This window comes from Capra hircus, chromosome 21 (genome assembly GCF_001704415.2).
Source record: "Capra hircus breed San Clemente chromosome 21, ASM170441v1, whole genome shotgun sequence".
Taxonomy (NCBI): Eukaryota; Metazoa; Chordata; class Mammalia; order Artiodactyla; family Bovidae; genus Capra; species Capra hircus.
Window position 1 is genome coordinate 58,838,453 of NC_030828.1, and position 18,729 is coordinate 58,857,181.

The window sequence follows — 18,729 nt, forward strand, 5'->3', positions numbered from 1 at the left end:
GGGACATGAGACAACATCACACGTGCTGGGGGCTTTGTTGAGGAGCCTCACGATACAGCACTTGTTAGTGTGAGAGGAAGGCCCGGTCCCCTCTGATGCCATCATCTTACAGAAGGAAAGAATCAGGCTCGGAGGCACACAGGCAGCAAAGGGCAAGGATATCTCAGTACAGGCTCTCCCACCTCTGCCTCCAGTCCCACACATTCCTGAGGCCCTGTTGCTGGGGGTCAGGAGTCCAGGAAGAGGGGGAAGCACCAAGACGGCAGCTGAACCCACAATTCTAGGCCCTGGGGAGTCACCTGGGCTGCAGGGAGTTTCACCACCTCGTCAGCGTCTCCGGGATCAGCTTGGCTTCCAGGTCCTGCATTTTGCCCTCGTCGGGGAGGATGAAGAGGGCGCTGTCGTTGCTGGTGTACGTGAGCTCCACCAGCGTGCAGCCCAGCTCCTCGTCCCGGAAGTAAGGGATCACCAGGGCAATGTTCATCATGGACACCTGCACCGTCTCATTCTCGCTCACGTGGAACTCTGCCTGCTGAGTGCGCTTGGGGTCAAAGGGGATCTGCCACCTGGCTGGAGGCGGGAGGGCAGGTAAGGAGTCTGTGAGTGCAAGTCTCTCCCTCCTCGGCCCTGCCTGCGCCAGCAGCGCCCCACACCACATGCCTCTGGGGTGGGCCTGCCAGCTGTGCACATACACCTGGGCAGATGGGTAAGCCCTCCAGGATGGGGGTGAACCTCGCAGGTCAGGATTGAGAAGAGGGGCATGAAACAAAGCTGGTTAGTTGTGCTACATGCAAAGTCAACAGGAACTGTGGAGGGTAAGGGAGAGATGGGGATGAGGCTGGGCCTGGGGAGATACGGGACCTCCTGGTCCTTCAAGGGAACAAGTAACCAGAGGCTAACTGTTGGCTTTGTAGGGAGGACACACATCCGCACGGCCTTGTGAGCCCAACTGGAGCAGGAGCCACACGGGGACCCGGAGGGCAGGGCGGGGTCAACAGACATCTCCACGCAGGAGAATGAGTCGCTTGCTGAGGCAGGGACTTCTGTGGGAGATTAGGGCTCTGGGGCTTCATGGAGTGTGTATCCATGCCCACCTCCTTCTTTGATTCCATCCCTGCCTGTGTCCCCATGGGGAGAGTCAGGAGCAGATAGAGAGGGGCTGGCCGGGTGCCCCCAGGGAGGAGATTTTAGAGGAGAAATTCTCAAGATGGAGTGGGTTGTTAGGAGAAGAAAGCATGAGAGATACAGGTAACAAACACGGCAGGTTATGCCTGGATTCCTTTTCCAAGGAAATGCCACCCCGTGCCTTGATTTACAGATGAAAACACAGATGAAGGAAGGGTGTCCCTGGGCTTACCCCGGAGCCCCTAACTCAGGGCTAACTTGTCCCCCACAGCTAGGGTCTCTTAGACACCTGACCATTTCATGATTCAATGATAATTTTTTGTGCCTTATCTATTTTGAGTCCCTTTTGCACTGCTGGCTCCCTGGGTGAAATCTTTCTGCCTTCACTCTGCCTCTTATGAGTCTCCTGGCTGAGGTTTGTCATAGCAACTTGCTATCGATGGGACTGGGCACAGGACCAGATAGAATCTGGAAAGATATTGTGCCCCAGAGGGAATTTCAAGAGGGAGGGAACATGTGTATACCTATGGCTGATTCATATTGATGTTTGGCAGAAACCAACCCAATTCTGTAAAGCAATTATCCTTCAATTAAAAAATAGATGAATTAAAAAAAAAAAAAAAGAAGATACTGTGGCCCGGATATTGTCCAACCCCAAGACTTTCCCCAGATGTGGTCTTGCCTCCGGATAGCAGAAGCGCATCCACTGAAGAATCTTGAGATGGCCGGGCTGCTCAGAGGCTGTCACACTGTGAAGATGGCCACCAGCCCCACCTCAACCCCCAGAGACCGGGTCTGTTTAGAGGGAGCCCACGTCTGACACAGCCTGCAGTGTGCGGAGCCGAGGCCTTCCTGAGTCGTCCTAAAGTGTCTCATCAAGGAGGAAGCTGGAGTCCCCATCCCCCACGGGATAGATCCGAAAAGAAAGCTCTCCTTCTTTTGGCAGGGAGGCAAGTTTAACTCAGAATAAAGTCTCCCTCTGGGACTTCCCTGGTGGTCCAGTGGATAAGAATCCATCTTGCAGTGCAGAGGACACGGGCTCAACCTCTGGTCAGGAAATAAGATAACACACGCCTCCAGGCAAAGCCAGCCTGCCACAACTACTGAACCTGCCTGCCACAACTGTAGAATCCGCCTGCTACCACGAAAGACCCCTCGTGCTGTGACCAAGAACTAAGGCAGTCAAACAAATAAATTAAAAAAAAAAAAAAAAAGCATCCCTCCGCCTCACATAAGGGAATCACTGCCCTACAATGAGAAAAGCAATTTGGAAAAAGCTAAAATAGACAAAGACTATGGTCAGAGTGGGCCTTGGTGTTTAAGCCCCCCAAACCACGAGGAGGTTTGCTGGCAACATAGTTGGCTGAGCGGGGATAGAAATGATTCTGAAGCCTGAGAACTATAGGTGCATCTGCCCCAACCCCAATCCAGGTACTCACCTTTAAAGTAGATGTAATTCACCAGGATGATCTTCGTGAGGGGGTCAAGGTTCTTGAACAAGTCTTCAATTTTCCCCTGGGTTTTGTTCTTCACATAGTCGTTTATGAGCTTCATGGCAGCATTGGAATCGCTGAACTCAGTGGGGAATGCCTCGGAGGAGTATAGCACCTGGGCGTCTTCCCTGAACTTGTCCAGCAGCTTCAGCTCCTCCTGCACAAACATGGCGTTGCCCACGCTCAGCTGCAGCTCATTGCTGGGTCGATTGAGGGTCTGCAGGAGGTGCTGGAAGCCCTGGTGGATCTCTGTCTCCTGGATCTCCGTGAGGTTGAACTTGAGACCTTCCAGGATCTCCGTCAGAGTGGAGCCACGGGCCCCCAGGGACAGGAAGCCCAAGGCTATGGAGACACTCAGAGGGGAGAAGATGACGTTCTCATTGGGGTTCTTCAAAGCCAACTGCTTGTAGAGGCTGAAGGCGAAGTCGGTATTGCTTGAGGCTAATACATGGTCATCCACAGCCGTCCCTTTGTGCTGTCCTTCTGGGGTCACATTCTCCGGGAGGCAGTGGACCCTGGAGCAGAGCCCAGCCAGCAGGAGCCCCAGAGCCAGGAGGGGGCCCATTCTCTCTGCCCTCATGTCTGAAAATCAGAGCTCCTTTCAGTCTCCGCATGTCAGATGATGTCCCAACACCCCTGTCCCCCGTGGTCTTTGTTCTCTCGGCCCTGCTGCTCTGGGACCTCCCAGGGGTAGGCACCCTCCTGGGCTCCCAACACACACGAGGAGGCTCTGGGCTCCCTCTCACCCTTTGGTCAAGTGCTGTGACCGTTAGCAATTTCCCCAGTAGAGAGACTGGGCACAGAGAAGGGAAGGGGCTTTTCCAAGGTCACACAGCAGGCAGTGGAGGAGTGGGGGTGAGGAGCCTGGGGTGCCTGGCTCCAGGGCGGGGAAGCTGGTGATGGGTGTGAGGTACCGTCCAGTGAGAACCCATCTCCCTCTTCCCGGGAGCTGAAACCATCAGAGGGCCTAGGAAGCAGGGCTCCTTTCCCACTGTGCCGCCTCTCTGTCCCCCCAGGAAGGAGCCCTGCACTGATCAGAGGACACAGCACCTCTCCCCGCCTCTGAGGACAAGGGTGTGACCTCAGGGAGGCTCTCCTATCGAGGTGCTGGTCACAGTGAGGATTCAGGAGAGAGGCCGCCACAGGCAGCGGGAGCCGTGCTGGAGCCTGGCTGCCCTGAGGAGGGCTGCTGTAAAGAACAAGGAGGGCAGAGCGTTCTGCTCAGCCCCTGCCACGTGGACATGTGGAGGGTGTTTCCATCAAGAACCTGGAAAGGCCTCCTGGTGGGGAGAAGCAGGGTGAGCAGAGTCTCAGAGACCTGGTCGAGGATTTTGTTTGGACCACTTGTGAGTGCTGTGTGGTGACGAGCAGTGACTGCACCTCTCTGATCCTCAGTTCTCACCTCCGTCCACATGTGAACCGGCTCAGGTGACATACCGGAAGCAGGTGCTGGGCTCTAAGGGGAGTTCCAGACGTGTCACCCCCTGCACTGGCCACCCTCTCTAGGACTCTACAAGCCAGACTGTGATCCCTGGGGACAGAGGACAGAGCTACTGCCCAGAAGCCTCAGGAGAGACTGAGGTCAAAGCTGTGACCTCAGCAAAGAGGGCTGTTTCCCTGCAGCCTCTGCCCCTCATCTCAGGGTTCAGAGGAGAGAGGATTGCTGGGGTGGTGAGGGGGGAGGGAAGGAGAGGAGGAGGTGGAAGGGAGGAGCCTGAGCTGAGTCTCGGTCGAAGCCCAGGGGAAAGGCCTTGGGGCAAGCCTGAGGACAGGGGCGATCAATTATACCAAAAATTTGTTTATGCAGAGCTGATGCAATGGTTTCTTTCACAAAGAATTAAATGTTTTCCCCCAAAACTCTTCCTGGAAAAATAGCTAGCCAGATGCTCCCCTGGTGGGTCGGAGGGTAAAGAGCCCGCCTGCCGATGCAGGAGACATGGGGAATGCGGGTTTGATCCCTGGGTCAAGAAGATCCCCTGGAGGAAGAAATGGCAAGCCATTCCAGTATTCTTGTCTGGAGAACCCCATGGAGAGAGGAGCCTGGCACGCTAGAGTCATGGGGTTGCAAAAGGGTTGGTCACGACTTAGCAACTAAGCAACCAAAGCAGCATTTGGCCAGGTTGGAGGGCTGGCTCTGTTTCTGAGCTGTCTGTCTTTTCAGTGCTGGGCAGATTCAGCTCCTGTCTGCTTGCCAGGGTCCCTGGAGAGACAGTGGAGCCCAGAAAACCCCCCTGGAGACCCCACAGCCTCTGCCCAGACGGACCCACTCTACTAATTCCATCCCAGGGCCCTCTGAGAGCAGTGCCCTGTGCCAGGCAAGGAGACACACCTCAGGGCCTTCAGGGGAGCTCTGACCTGACGCTGGATGCACAGCTGGATGGGGCACAGCTGGCTCGAATCTCAACCCCAAAGACTCAAAAGCAGAAATGCCCCCAGAAGCCCTGGTGTCACATCCCTCCCTTTGCAGGATGAACACTGAGACCCAGAGAGAGAACTGGTCTTCAGAGGGCTCAGAACCCTCCCAGCATCAGATACACGTCCTCCCGCCTCCCTCCTGTGTCAGGCCCTACCGACCCCTGATTGAGGCCAGAACCACCCTGGGAAAGGGGTCCCTTGGCTCCCAGGGTGGGAGCATCATGGATTACCTGCCTGCGAGAGCGGGATGTGGGCAGTGGATCCAGAGCCACCGCCTGCCCGGATGCAGGAGTTTCCCGGGTGCTGCTGCCTATATATCCTGCAAAGCCCTCCTCCAGGCTTATGAAATGTAGGTGGGGACAGCACAGTGTTCTGTCCTCTGACTGGAAATGGGCAGATGACCATTCCTGGTAACAGGTTTCATCAGATATACTCAAACAATCTAGTTACAGAAGCCACTCACTTTTTGTCCCTCCCCAACAGAAAACCTAAACTAAAAATAAACAGAAATTTCCCTTGAGAGTGATTTTTCCCATTTAAGAAAATTCATTGAAGGGTCTGTGAAAGCTCAGAATATATAAAAAGGGACATTGAAAAATATCTCTGACTCTTGTTCTTTTAAAAAATATATATATTGACTTTTCTTAGTCCCCCCTCCCCTGCCCGTTTGTCATATCCTCATTAAAGACCACATAAAAACCCAGAAATGGAAAAAATATTTGAAAATATTCCTCAGAGCTGTGTCACTCCAGGACACCTCTGGCTAACACTGCGTTATTTCTCTGAATCACTTGTCTTTGGGTGTGTGCAAGTGTGGGTGTGTGATCGGGATCCCCAAACACATACTCAGACAAAATTGAAATGCAGGACCCTTTATGGGAATATAGCTCGATTTGCACGTTGAGACATGCTCCCATTCCCAGACAGGGCTGTTCCGCCGGAGGGTCCCCTTAGAGTGTCAAAAGCTCAAGTGTCTGGGACCTCTGATATTTGGTACCATCTGTCTTTGGGGGCCTGACATGCTTTGGTTTGTCCAGTTGCCCTTCATTATTGGTTCACTTTAAGAGCTGGCTGTCCTTTATCCTTGCCCTTGGGGTCTCCTAGGACACTCTCTGAACTAATCTCAGGCCTTTCTTATGCTCACGGGGGAACACCTGCCCCTTCATCTCTTACGCCCACAACCACCCATCCATGATAGACCACAACAAACCTCTGTTACGCCTAGGGACTCCACCGAACTCCGTTTGGGGATCACTGTGTTAGTGATGAGAATGTGGCTTTGGCAGAAGATAAACCTGAACCCTGAAAGTCTACTCACCAGCTGTGTGACCTCAAAACCTTTATGGAAACCCTTCCACCTTCATCTTCTCATCTCTAAAGGCAGATGCATTTCCCTGAGAAAGGAGGGGTGTCTTAAAAGGTTAAGTGAAATAATTCTAAATGTACACTCTGTTAAGACAGGATTTTTTCCTTGTTTTGTGCTGTATCCTTAGAGAACTTAATAAACATTCATTGACTGTAAGACGCTGAGGTGACCAAGGAGAGTTTGATCGCATCTTTCTGAAATGATGCGTCCTTTCAGGCTCCGTATTTCCAGAATTGATAATATATATTAAGTTACACACAATCCCTAACAAATAGTGGCTGAAACAAGGTTGCAGTTTACTTCCCTCTCATGTAGCTCCAGATGCAGGCGGTGTCTGCATGCAGACACGGTGGTTTCACTTTGTCAGGGACCCAGGTTCCTTCCAGCTTGTTGCTCTCCGTTACTAAGGTTTGTTTGCCAGGTGGCCCATTACTGCATCAACCTTCCAGTTAATGGGAAGTGGGGATGGGAAAAGCACAACCTTTCCTTGGAAAGAAATGTCCTAAATGTTGCCTATGTTATTTCCACTCTGTTCATTGGCCACTGCTTGGTCACAGGGCCACACCTGGCTGCAGGGGAGGCTGTTCAGCGCAGCCAACATTCTACACTGTGTAGCCATGACCCAGCTAAACGTGCAGGACTGCACTACTTTGAGAGAACATGAGAATGGACATTTTTGTTGTTGTTCAGTTGGCCAGACCTGTCTGACTCTGTAACCCCATGGACTGCGGCACACCAGGCCTCCCTGTCCCTCCCCATCTCCTGAAGTTTACCCAAGTTCATGTCCATTGCATTGATGATGCTCTCCAGGCCTCTCATCCTCTGATGCCCTCTTCTCCTTCTGCCCTCAGTTTTTCCCAGCATCAGTGACTTTTCCAATGAGTCAGTTGTTCACATCAGATGACCAAAATACTGGAGTTTCAGCTTTAGTATCAGTCTTTCCAGTGAGTATTCAGGGTTGATTTCCCTTAAGACTGACCGGTTTGATCTCCTTGCTGTTCAAGGAACTCTCAGGAGTCTTCTCCAGCACCACAGTTTGAAGGCATCAATTCTTCGGCGTTCTGCTTTCTTAACTGTCTGGCTCTCACAACCTTACATGACCACTGGAAAGACCATTGCTTTGACCGTACGAACCTTTGGCGGCAGAGTATGTCTCTGCTTTTCAACACGCTGTCTAGGTTTGTCATAGCTTTCCTGCCAAGAAGCAAACAGCTTCTGATTTCATGGCTGCAGTCACGGTCCGCAGTGATTTTCTAGCCCAAGAAGAGGAAATCTGTCACTCCTTTCACCTTTTCCCCCTCTATTTGCCATGAAGTAATGGGGCCAGATGCCATGATCTTAGTTTTTTTAATATTTAGTTTTAAACCGGCTCTTTCACTCTCCTCCTTCACCCTCATCAAGAGGCTCTGTAGCTCCTCCTCGCTTTCTGCCATTAGGGTGGTATCATCCACACATATGAGGTTGTTGATGTTTCTCCCGTCTGTCTTGATTCCAGCTTGTAACTCATCCAGCCCGGCACTTCTCATGAAGAAGGAGGACAGAGCTGTCTGCTCTGTTTGTTTAATCTGTATGCTGAGCACATCATGAGAATGGACATTATACATCAGTGCTAATATTGCCCCAATATTTTCCCCAAGAGTTCCCAAATTATCTGGCCTCAGGAGAGCCATTATTTTCCTTAAGACTGAACTGACTTAGTCTGAACTCCAGTTGATGTAAAGCTAAAGAATTTTCTGTTTTTCTGAGTGCTGCTGGGAATGCTTGTGGGGGGCTGATTTGTCCTGGATGTCCTCTGTCCCCTGGAGTTCTAGACTAATGCTCCAGGGCCATCTCTCAGCCTTTCCCTGAGCTCCTATAGTCCTCATTAGTCTCAGTTCAGTTCAGTCACTCAGTCGTGTCCTACTCTTTGCAACCCCATGGACTGCAGCATGCCAGGATTCCCTGTCCATCACCAACTCCTGGAGCTTACTCAGACTCATATCCATCGGTGATGGCATCCAACCATCTCATCCTCTGTCATCCCTTTCTCCCCCTGCCTTCAATCTTTCCCAGCATCAGGGTCTTTTCCAATGAGTCAGTTCTTCACATCAGGTGGCCAAAGTATTGGAGTTTCAGCTTCAACATCAGTCCTTCCAAAGAATAGTCAGGACTGATTTCCTTGAGGATTGATTGGAAGTCCAAGGGACTCTCAAGAGTCTTCTCCAACACCACAGTTCAAAAGCATCAATTCTTTGGAACTCTGCTTTCTTTATAGACCAATTCTCACATCCATACATGACTACTGGAAAAAACCATAGCATTGACTAGACGGACATTTGTCGGCAAAGTAATGTCTCTGCTTTTTAATATTCTGTCTAGGTTTGTCATAGCTTTTCATGCAAGGAGCAAGTGTCTTTTAATTTCATGGCTGCAGTCACCATCTGCAGTGCTTTTGAAGCCAAAAAATTAAAGTCTGTCACAGTTACCGCATCTATTTGCCATGAAATGATGGGACCAGATGTCATGACCTTAGTTTTCTGACTGTTGAATTTTAAGCCAACATTTTCACTTTCCTCATTCATTTTCACCAAGAGGCTCTTTAGCACTTCTTTGCTTTCTGCCTTAAGGTGGTGTCATCTGCGTATCTGAGGTTGTTGAGGTTTCTCCCGGCAATCTTGACTCCAGCTCATTGGTCTGCTTTGTTTCAAAAAATAATTTTTTATCTAAAAATATATATTTATTTACTTTGCTGCAGAGGGTCTTAGTTGCCACTTGCAGGGTTTTTGATACTGGCTTTTTCTTCAATTCCACATGCGCTGTTTCTGCAAGGATGGTCGTGGAACCCTGTTTTCTAGGTACTGATGAGAATATAAGGAAATTACAATACAGAAGAAATTTGAGATTGGTTCTTCCCCTGTGTGAAGTGAATGGAAACATTTCTCCCAGAATGCATGGAGGGTCTTGTCCAAGACAGAGACCAACTTCTGCTCCATAGAAAGAAGGCTCCACAGATTTTTTTTTTTTTTAGTATTCATTTCTGTCCTCGTTACCCATGGACTGTATAAGTCACAAGCACTTTTGTAATATTGCTCATTCTTTTATTCCATCTGTTGTGGGAGGGACAGATCTTCTTTCCCTGTCCAGGCATTGAACCTAACTGCCAATCCATCAAGGGTTAGAGGCTAGAAGCAAAGTTCTCTGATTTTTTACCCTGTTTGAAAGCAAAACTGTTTCAAGGAGGCAAAAACTGCCGAACAGGTACAAAGTTTATTATTAAAGACATAGTGCAGTGTATGGGGGAGCACACAGAGAAGCCGTTTCTTTAAGTCAGAAGCAGAACAGAAATACACACCCGGAAAGGAGTGCCAGCATCCTGAATGAGAAGCAAAGTAGAAAGGTGATTTAAATCACTTATACAGGACGCTCCTTCTGGGTCTTTGTTTACATTTAGCCAGTTATTTTGTTTCTTTTCTCACACTCGACTGGGTCCTTGGGCCCTCCCCAAGATGCGTGCTCGACGTTTTGCTAAGACAGATCCCACTGAAAAGGCCTCTGGGTGCATGTCCACACTTATTGTGGGGTAGGAGTCCCCCCTTTCTGACCTCCAAGAAGCCTTTCTGCGCATATGCAGACAGGGAAGTCTTCCTGGACCTCCGAGTGGACACCTGATCTCTTTACTACAGCAGAGCTCAGCTTCTGCCGGTAGATTTGTCCTTGGAGTGTCTGGCTGAGAACAAAGCTTGAATTTCACTCCACTTGACAAACCCCAGCTGTGTAGCCCAGGACCCATCTATCTCCTACCTCACTTCTTTTATCCGACCATAATCCAGATGTGCTCTGTAAAAGTCCAGATAGCGACTATTTTACATTTTAAGGCCACGTTCGGTCACCTCCTCTCTTCCTTCTCCTTTTGTTTTAACAAACTTTTCAAATGAAAGTGAAATATAACTTTAACGTATTTTCGTAATACAATTTATAATATAGAAAAATATAATTCTTAGCTTGTGAGATACACAGAAACAATCTGTGGGGAGGTTTGACCAGGGACCTGGTTTCACTGGGCGGTGGTCAGAGGCCCAAAGAGTCCACAAACATGAAGAAGCTTTTCCCTGCTGTAGTTCAGGCTCACCTCAGGGCTTTCAGCCACATGTGGTCTGGGGTTTTGGTGTATTTCTTTGCCCCCCTCCCAGCTCCCCATTCCATCCCACCCTCGTTGCCACTGCAGGGAACCCTTCCCCAGTGGAATCTTCTCATTCTCTGCCTTCTTGTCTCCTTCTTGCTCTTCTTCTGCTGCCTCCTGCTCCTGAAAAATCCTCTGCTTCCTTCGTTTTCCCCAGCCCCCTTCTCCTAGCTCCTGAGCAGGTAGTCAGATTGCCAATCAAATATTCAGTCCCACGAGGCTTCAGATGGGACTCCCTGGGTGGGGCCAGGTGGCTGCTGCTTGTTCCACAGGCAGAAAATCCACTAGATTATCCCCCGAGGGCCACAGATGACTGCCTCTTTGTTTAGGTATGGTTCCTATTTATGTTGATGATTTTGATGATTACATCTTTGTCTGTGTCAATCTCCAGGGAAGGGACTTGGGAGGAAGGAAAAAATGTCAATCCTTCCCAGGTGGTGCCATGGTAAAGAGTCTACCTGCCAATGTAGGGGATGCAGGAGACGTGGGTTTCCAGGCTTTGGAAGATTCCTGGAGGAAGGCATGGCAACCCACTCCGCTTTATTTGCCTGGAGAATCCCATGGACAGAGGAGCCTGGAGGGCTACAGTCTATAGGGTAACAAATGGTCAGATGTGACTGAGCAACTGAGCACAGCGAACACAAAAATTTCAACATCTAGTCTCATGACTTGCCCAAGGACCCCAAACTGTTAAATGGGAGAGCTGGTAGAGCCCGGGAAAAAACAACCCAATACCAAGCTCAGGCTCGCCCTACCTTCATGTACCCTTTCTTAAAAAAATTAGGAGGACATTTCCATGTTCCAGCATATGAAAGAGAATTACAGTCTTGAGAGTACAATTCTTACACAGGTGTTAAAGCCACTGCATTTAAAGATGTTTATTATCTATGGATCTGCACTGAAAGGCTGTGTCTTTTATGTGGGGTGGGGGGTCTCTGCTGAATGGGAGCTCTAATCCCATCAGTCATCACCAAGCGAGATACATACACACACATACACAAATATATATTTTTAAAAGTTAATGATGGATGAAACTTGGTCATGTTTAAACGGTGATGATTAGAAGCCTAGAGATAAAAATAAATGTTTAATAATTCAGGGAAGTGAGATGTGAACCCCTGTTTCGGTTGGGCATTGATGCGGCCTTGAGCTGCAAGGTAACTGCAGGAACAACCAGCATGAGGTTTTTCTGTCTCACAGGTGGACAAATACCTGGAGACCAGAGTCTGAGTGCCCTGGGAGATGCCGGGATATAGAGGATCCTGGGACGAACTTGGTCCACAGAGATCCCTGGAGGGAGGGTTGATTTGGCTCTGACTAGCTAGGCAGAGGACAAGGTGGCTAGATAGCATCACTGACTCAATGGACATGAGTTTGAGAAAACTCTGGGAGATGGTGAAGGACAGGGGAGCCTGGAGTGCTGCAGTCCATGGGATCGCAAAGAGTCAGACATGAATGAGTGGCTGAACAGCCGCAACACATGGAAGAACAAATTTTCCAAAGAGAACCAAAACCATACTTTCTGTCTCACAGCGTGACCATGGCACTCCCTGGGTGGTAGTTTATAATGACCTTGACCAACATGGGGGGTGGTGTGCAAGTGACTGTGTGACCTGTGGTCTAGCACAGCGCTGTGAGGAGGGCCACGCCACATGCAAGGGACTCATGTAGGTGTCCTGACCACAGCTTGGCTGAGATCTTTGCTCACAGCCACCAGACATGTGGGTGAGGAAGCCTTTGATGGTTTCAGTCCGCCATTGTCCACGAGTAACCAGGAGACACCCAGAGTGAAAGATTCTAACCGCCTAGTCAGACTTGAATGCCAGAACTGGGAGAATTAGTAACAGGAAATGGTTGTTGTCTTATTACCAACATTCTGTACACAAAAAAAAATTCTTCAAAATTGAACGCAAAGTACAGATTTTTTTTTTTTTTTTTTAGATGAACAAGAGACTGGACGACTTATTGCCAGCAGGCCTGCATTACAAAAATGAAAAAGAAAGTTCTTGGGACAGAAGGAAAATAGACAGACAGAAATTGGTACCTGAACCCAGGAATGAAGAACACCAAACATAGAGAAAGTGGATGTTTTTTCTCATTTTGGAACACTGATGGATGTTGATTGTTTATAGCAACAACAACAAAAAATTGCAGTATGTTGTGGAGTTTATAATGTATATAAATTAAAGATAACAATAGCACCAAAACTGGAGTGGGTTGCCATTTCCTCCTCCAGGGGGTCTTCCCTTCCCAGGGATCATATCCAGCATAGCAGGCAGATTCTTCACCATCTGAGCCACCAGAGATAACGAATGGCCATCTGCATGTCTGGTTTCATCTCTATGGCAACCTTGAGCAGTCAGGGGGGCAAAGGAAGAAACTGAAATTCAGGGAGTCAGGCTGCAACATCCGAGACTCAGCCCAGGTCCCAGCACCTCCCACGCTCACAACTCTGTCTCCTCCATGCACAGATTCCCACACATCCTGCACTGAGGGTTGTTCTCCTCATTGTTGGTGATGCTGAGAGGTGGGTAATGTGCCAAGGGAGCCTCAGAACAGTCCGTGTTATCCCAGGAAGCCAGCCTCTCACTATTCCCCCCGCAGGGACGGGCTTCTGTATCAAAGTCCCTGCAGCCCTGCTGTCTGTCCCCAGCTTCTCTAAGGTTCAGGTGAAGATTTCTATTTCAGGTGAGTGTGGGGCCGCGTGTGGGGCTGGAGTCCCGGCCCCAGCCAGCTTGGTGAGCTGGCCACCTCCTAACATGACACATACGTGCCCCCAACATGCCCCAAGAGCAGCGCATGTGGGCACAGCCTGCGTGGTGCTGGCTTGCCCTCCCTCGTGAGCTCAATCACACTCTTCTCTTGCCTGAAAATCCCTTTCCTGGCTCTCTGCTGCTCCATCTTCCAGTCCTGGCTTCCTCAAGATGCCTTTCAGGGACTCCCTAGAAATAAATCCTGGTGAATTCCTCCTATGCGGTCAAGTGATGATTCCAGAATTTTCCTTACTGGCCACTCACCAGACTGTGATGACTCTGGATAAGCAGAGCTCAGAGGCTGTTGCTGCCCCTAGCTCACTCTCAGTCCTCACCCCCATGTTGACCTCAGACCCCCCTACCCAGGTGCTGAGTTCAGTCGACCTTTCCTGGCGATGACTTTGCACACAGAAAATTTTCCTGCTTTTAGGGAGGAAGATTGTCAACCCACTGGGATCATGCCCCCTGTGGGTGCACTGGATGACTCTGAGGAAGATAATAAGAGACCACTCTGGGGACCCAGTCAGCTTCCAAGTCTCCACGTGGCCCTGGATACATCACCTGGCATCTGGGATTCCACCTCTTCATCTAGACGTGAAATGGGAAATATTCTGAAGCAGGGATGAAGGCAGGTACTCTTGTACAAGCTTGATGCAACCATGAAAATTATCGCAGGCCCACGCGCTGGGAGATTCTGTTGCAGAATTGGGTTTAATAAGATATCCCATGTACTCCGCCTTTCTTGCCTGGTTTCTATGGGAACCTGTGGGGTAAGGGTAACAAGGGAGGTCAAGGCTGTGCCGCTAAGAACACACCTGTGAGCCAGGTGTGTCACGCACTTCATCTTATTTTAAAATTAATTCCCAGGACTTCCCTGGTGGCACAGTGGATGGAACTCTGCCTGCACATGTTCCACATGCCCCAGGGTAACTAAGTCTGCATGTTGCAACCACTGAAGCCCTCAGGCCTGGAGCCCATCTCCCCAACAAGAGAAACCACTGCAATGAGAAGACCGTGCTCCGCAAATAAAGAATAGCTGCCGTTCACCGCAGCTAGAGAAAGCCTGTGAGCAGCAACAAAGAACCAGCACAGCCAAAAAGCAATTAATTAATTAAAATTAATTCACACAAGATCTGAACAACTATTAAGTTGAACCATATGAAACTGATTGTATTTGGCCCTTTTTTTAACCTGCAGAAAAGGCAATTTCATACAGTTCCATTGCTTCTCTCTTCTCTGAACTGAGGTTCAGAGCTTGAAAGACACATGTATACCCCAGCTCACTCAGCTAGAAAATAGATGAGAAGGGATTCAGGTGTGTTTTGTTTCAAAGCTAGACTTTCCTCTCTCACTCATTTTCTAGATCAGTGATGTTCAAACTTGTTTGTGTGCACAGCCTTTCTGAGGATCTTGTTAAAAAGCTGATTTTGATTCAGTAAGTGTGACCTGGGGACTGAGGTCGGGCATTCCTCATGAGCTCAAGGATGCCCAGGCTTCTGGCCAGGTGACCGTGCTCCAAGCAGCAGGTGCCAAAAGCTCCCGCCCCTGTGACCCCAGGAGGGGTCACATGGGTGTGGTCACCAGGGCCCTAGTGTAGCACTGACCCTTCAGTGCTTGTGTGAGGTTGAACAAAATCGTAGCAATACCTTTTAGAAGCCTGCTGCTGCTGCTACTAAGTCACTTCAGTCATGTCTGACTCTGTGCGAACCCATAGACCAGCAGCCCACCAGACTCCTCAGTCCCTGGCATTCTCCAGGCAAGAATACTGGAGTGGGTTGCCATTTCCCTCTCCAATGCATGCACACATGCTAAGTCGCTTCGGTCACGTCCAACTCTGTGTGACCCCATGGACTGCAGCCCACTAGGCTCCTCTGTCCTCAGGATTCTCCAGGCAAGAAAACTGGAGTGGGTTGCCATTGCCTTCTCCATTGAAGCCTACAGACAAAGACTGTTGTAGTAACGAGAGTTTTGCGAGAAAGTAGTGTTTTAAATAAAGGATTTTTGCCCCTTCTAAGCTTACCGTGGGTGCTCATCACTGGCTGTGGGCTCTATTTCACATCAGTTACAGCAACGGCGACTTTGGCTGCCAGCTGGCTCACATCCCTGTTCGCTAACTGCACACAAGGGCTCCACACAGGATCTGGGAACAGACACAGCTGGGATCGAATCCCGCCCTTGCCTCACCAGATGCCCTCCTGGAGCAGTGATGCGGCCGTTAGACAACCCTAAGACCAGGCTGAGTGCTGGTCAAGGGGCTGTGATGTGCGATCCCATCTCACTCTCACTTAACAATTTACATTTACTGTCAGAGATGAATTGATTTTTCTTTTCTTTTCTTTTTTTTAAATTTTTATTTTTACTTTATTTTACTTTACAATACTGTATTGGTTTTGCCATACATTGACATGAATCCACCACAGGTGTACATGCATTCCCAAACTTGAACCCCCCTCCCACCTCCCTCCCTATAACATCTCTCTGGGTCATCACTGTGCACCAGCCCCAAGCATGCTGTATCCTGCTTCGGACATAGACTGGCGATTCGATTCTTACATGATAGTATACCTGTTACAATGCCATTCTCCCAAATCATCCCCCCCTCTCCCTCTCCCTCTGAGTCCAAAAGTCCGTTATACACATCTGTGTCTCCTTTGCTGTCCTGCATACAGGGTCGTCATTGCCATCTTTCTAAATTCCGTATATATGTGTTAGTATACTGTATTGGTGTTTTTCTTTCTGGCTTACTTCATTCTGTATAATCGGCTCCAGTTTCATCCATCTCATCAGAACTGATTCAAATTAATTCTTTTTAATGGCTGCGTAATACTCCATTGTGTATATGTACCACAGCTTTCTTATCCATTCATCTGCTCATGGACATCTAGGTTGTTTCCATGTCCTGGCTATTATAAACAGTGCTGTGATGAACATTGGGGTACATGATTTTTATTTTCTTAAAACACATCATGGCCTCAGTGTAGGAGATAATGACTGAGAGCAGCCCAAGGTGGCTTTGTTGATTCTTGCTTAGGCTTAGTATATGCCTGAATTGTTCCATTATAAAAATGTGAAACAAAAAATCCTTGCAGGCAGGACTGTGATTTATTCCCCCCCTAGTACTTGTTCTAGTTCCAGAAATGCATTTCGGTCACCTAGGTGATTTCCTGTGAGGTGTGGTGAAAGTGATAGTCATGTCTGACTCTTTGTGCCCCATGGACTGTAGCCTGCCAGGCTCCTCGGCCCATGGGATTCTCCAGGCAAGAGTACTGGAGTGGGTTTCCATTCCCTTCTCCAAGGGATCTTCCTGATCCAGGGATAGAACCAAGGTCTCCTGCATTGCAGGCAGATTCTTTACTGTCTTAGCCACTATATGGGTAATTCATGACATTGTTACTTCCCCGAGTATTTTTGCAATTTATTATAGAGGAATTTAGCCTTTGGCCTTTGTTCCTTGCAATCAAGAAGAGATTGTCAAATGCTTTAAAAAGAAAGAAAGAAAGAAAGAAACTTAGATGGCTATGGGGCTAGATGGGCCGAGGGGAGATTAGGGGGGAAAAAAAATAAAAGCACAAGTTCATTACTGGATGTCAACTGAGGTGACGTTGGGAATGCATAATGTTGAGTGGGGACTGTGGTAAACTGCGTCTCATCTAAAGGGGGCATTCGAAGTTGGCCTGCCTATGATGGTGGCTTACATAAGACAAATTTCAATTTTGATCTTACATAGAAGTGAGCTGGCATGGTAGTTCTGCTTTATCCAGGCTTCTTATAAATTGTGGGTCTGCCATGCCTAGGGTATTGTCCTCACCTGCAAGCTTAAAGACCACACCCTGTTGCTTCCACCTTCCAGCCCACTGGAAAGGAACAAGGGAAAAGTTACAACCCATGAGTTACACATGTATCATTAGCTCATCTCCAGTTGGCCGGAACCTAGTCACATGGTGTACCTAGCTGCAATAGAAGCAGAGATGTATCATTTCTGCCTTGGGTGACCATGTGTCTAGCCACAGACTGAGGGGTCTCATTTTAGAAGAGATGATTGGCTACTGGAAACATATACACACACATATGGCGCTTCCCTGGTGGCTCAGACAGTAAAGAATCTGCCTGCAAGGCAGGAGACACAGGTTCATTCCCTGGGTAGGGAAGACCCACTAGAGAAGGGAATGGCTACCCACTCCAGTATTCTTGCGTGGAGAATTCTATGGACAGAGGAGCCTGGTGGGCTATAGTCCATCGGGGTTGCAAAGAATCAGGCATGACAAAGTGACTTAACACTTTCATCCACATATACGCGGCCTCTGCCTGAGTTCTTGTCAGCCTCAGTTGCATATTACCTTGCAGAAAGCTGTGTCAGGGTTGCTGGTGTTTCAGTATTTTAAGAGAAACTAAAAAGCCAGATTTTTCTGAGAACGTTTCCGTTTTTGGTGCTGACCACTAATTCAATTTAAAGACTTCTGAGCCACTCAACTGTGTGTCAGGTCACTGAAACACAGAGTGGGTCTGTGGGAGCTACACAGGCTGAAAGACAGTCGGCAGGATGCCTAAGGCTGGCCCTACAAGGCACTGGTGTCAGGAGCTCAGTTAGAACCCAGTCCTGGGGTGTGACCTGCCTTGAATTTCCCAGGCAAACATGAGACTTTCTCCAGGGAGAGAAGGTGGCGGCTATAAAGCAGCTTAAACCACAGGGAAATGTTTCAGAAATGTTTGACCACATTTTACAAAAGATGATCCACATTCATTTTTAGACTATTTCTGTCAGTATAGCCAGTTTATATGGAGATTATTATTATAAGAACATAATTGGTGATTTTGCTGAATGAAGGCAAAAATAATAAATGTTATGAAAATGATATGAATATTTGTGAATTATCTGTAACTTTATTTCTCATCTGAACCTTATGAGCCCATCAACAGACACCCAAGACATATACAATAAGTATTCAGTTCAGTCATTGCGGATATTTTGCTGATTTTTCAAGTCTTGTAAAATAGTAGCTGGATGCAGAATTTTCGATTATACGGTTTTGAGGGTTTAAGTTTTCAAGGGATGGATTTTATTCAATAGTTGGTTTTAGCCTGATTGATAGCTTGTCCATCTCGAGATTCATGGGAATTGGCTTTCTTTTGTACTTTGCCCTTGGAGGGCCTGACTAGGAGGTGGTTGGAATATCCTTTTTTTCCCCTCTGGGAAGTGGTTCAACACTGGAGGTGTGACAGCAGGAAGGGGGAGTGGCCAAAGCCAGGACTCCTGAGGCCAGAAAGAGGGGGAGGCCTGGAGGAAGGAGAGGTCACAGAGCAGGGACGGGCCTGCCCAGCTGAGTGGTTCATCCATCATTCACTCTACAAGCATCTGTTGAGCACCCACTGCATACCGAACACCGGGCATGACTCACATGTACATGGTTGGTGTGTGGA

At 48.7% G+C, this 18,729-nt stretch overlaps 1 protein-coding gene across 1 annotated transcript; it reads right to left on the bottom strand.

Annotated features, from left to right (window-relative positions):
* LOC102174605 (serpin A3-8) lies at nt 281-5,340 on the bottom strand. The gene is made up of 3 exons (XM_005695361.3): nt 5,264-5,340; nt 2,565-3,200; nt 281-570 (listed from the first exon to the last, which is right to left on the bottom strand). The coding sequence occupies exons 2-3, from the start codon at nt 3,196-3,198 to the stop codon at nt 317-319; spliced, it is 888 nt and encodes a 295-aa protein (XP_005695418.2). The 5' UTR covers nt 3,199-3,200; nt 5,264-5,340; the 3' UTR covers nt 281-316.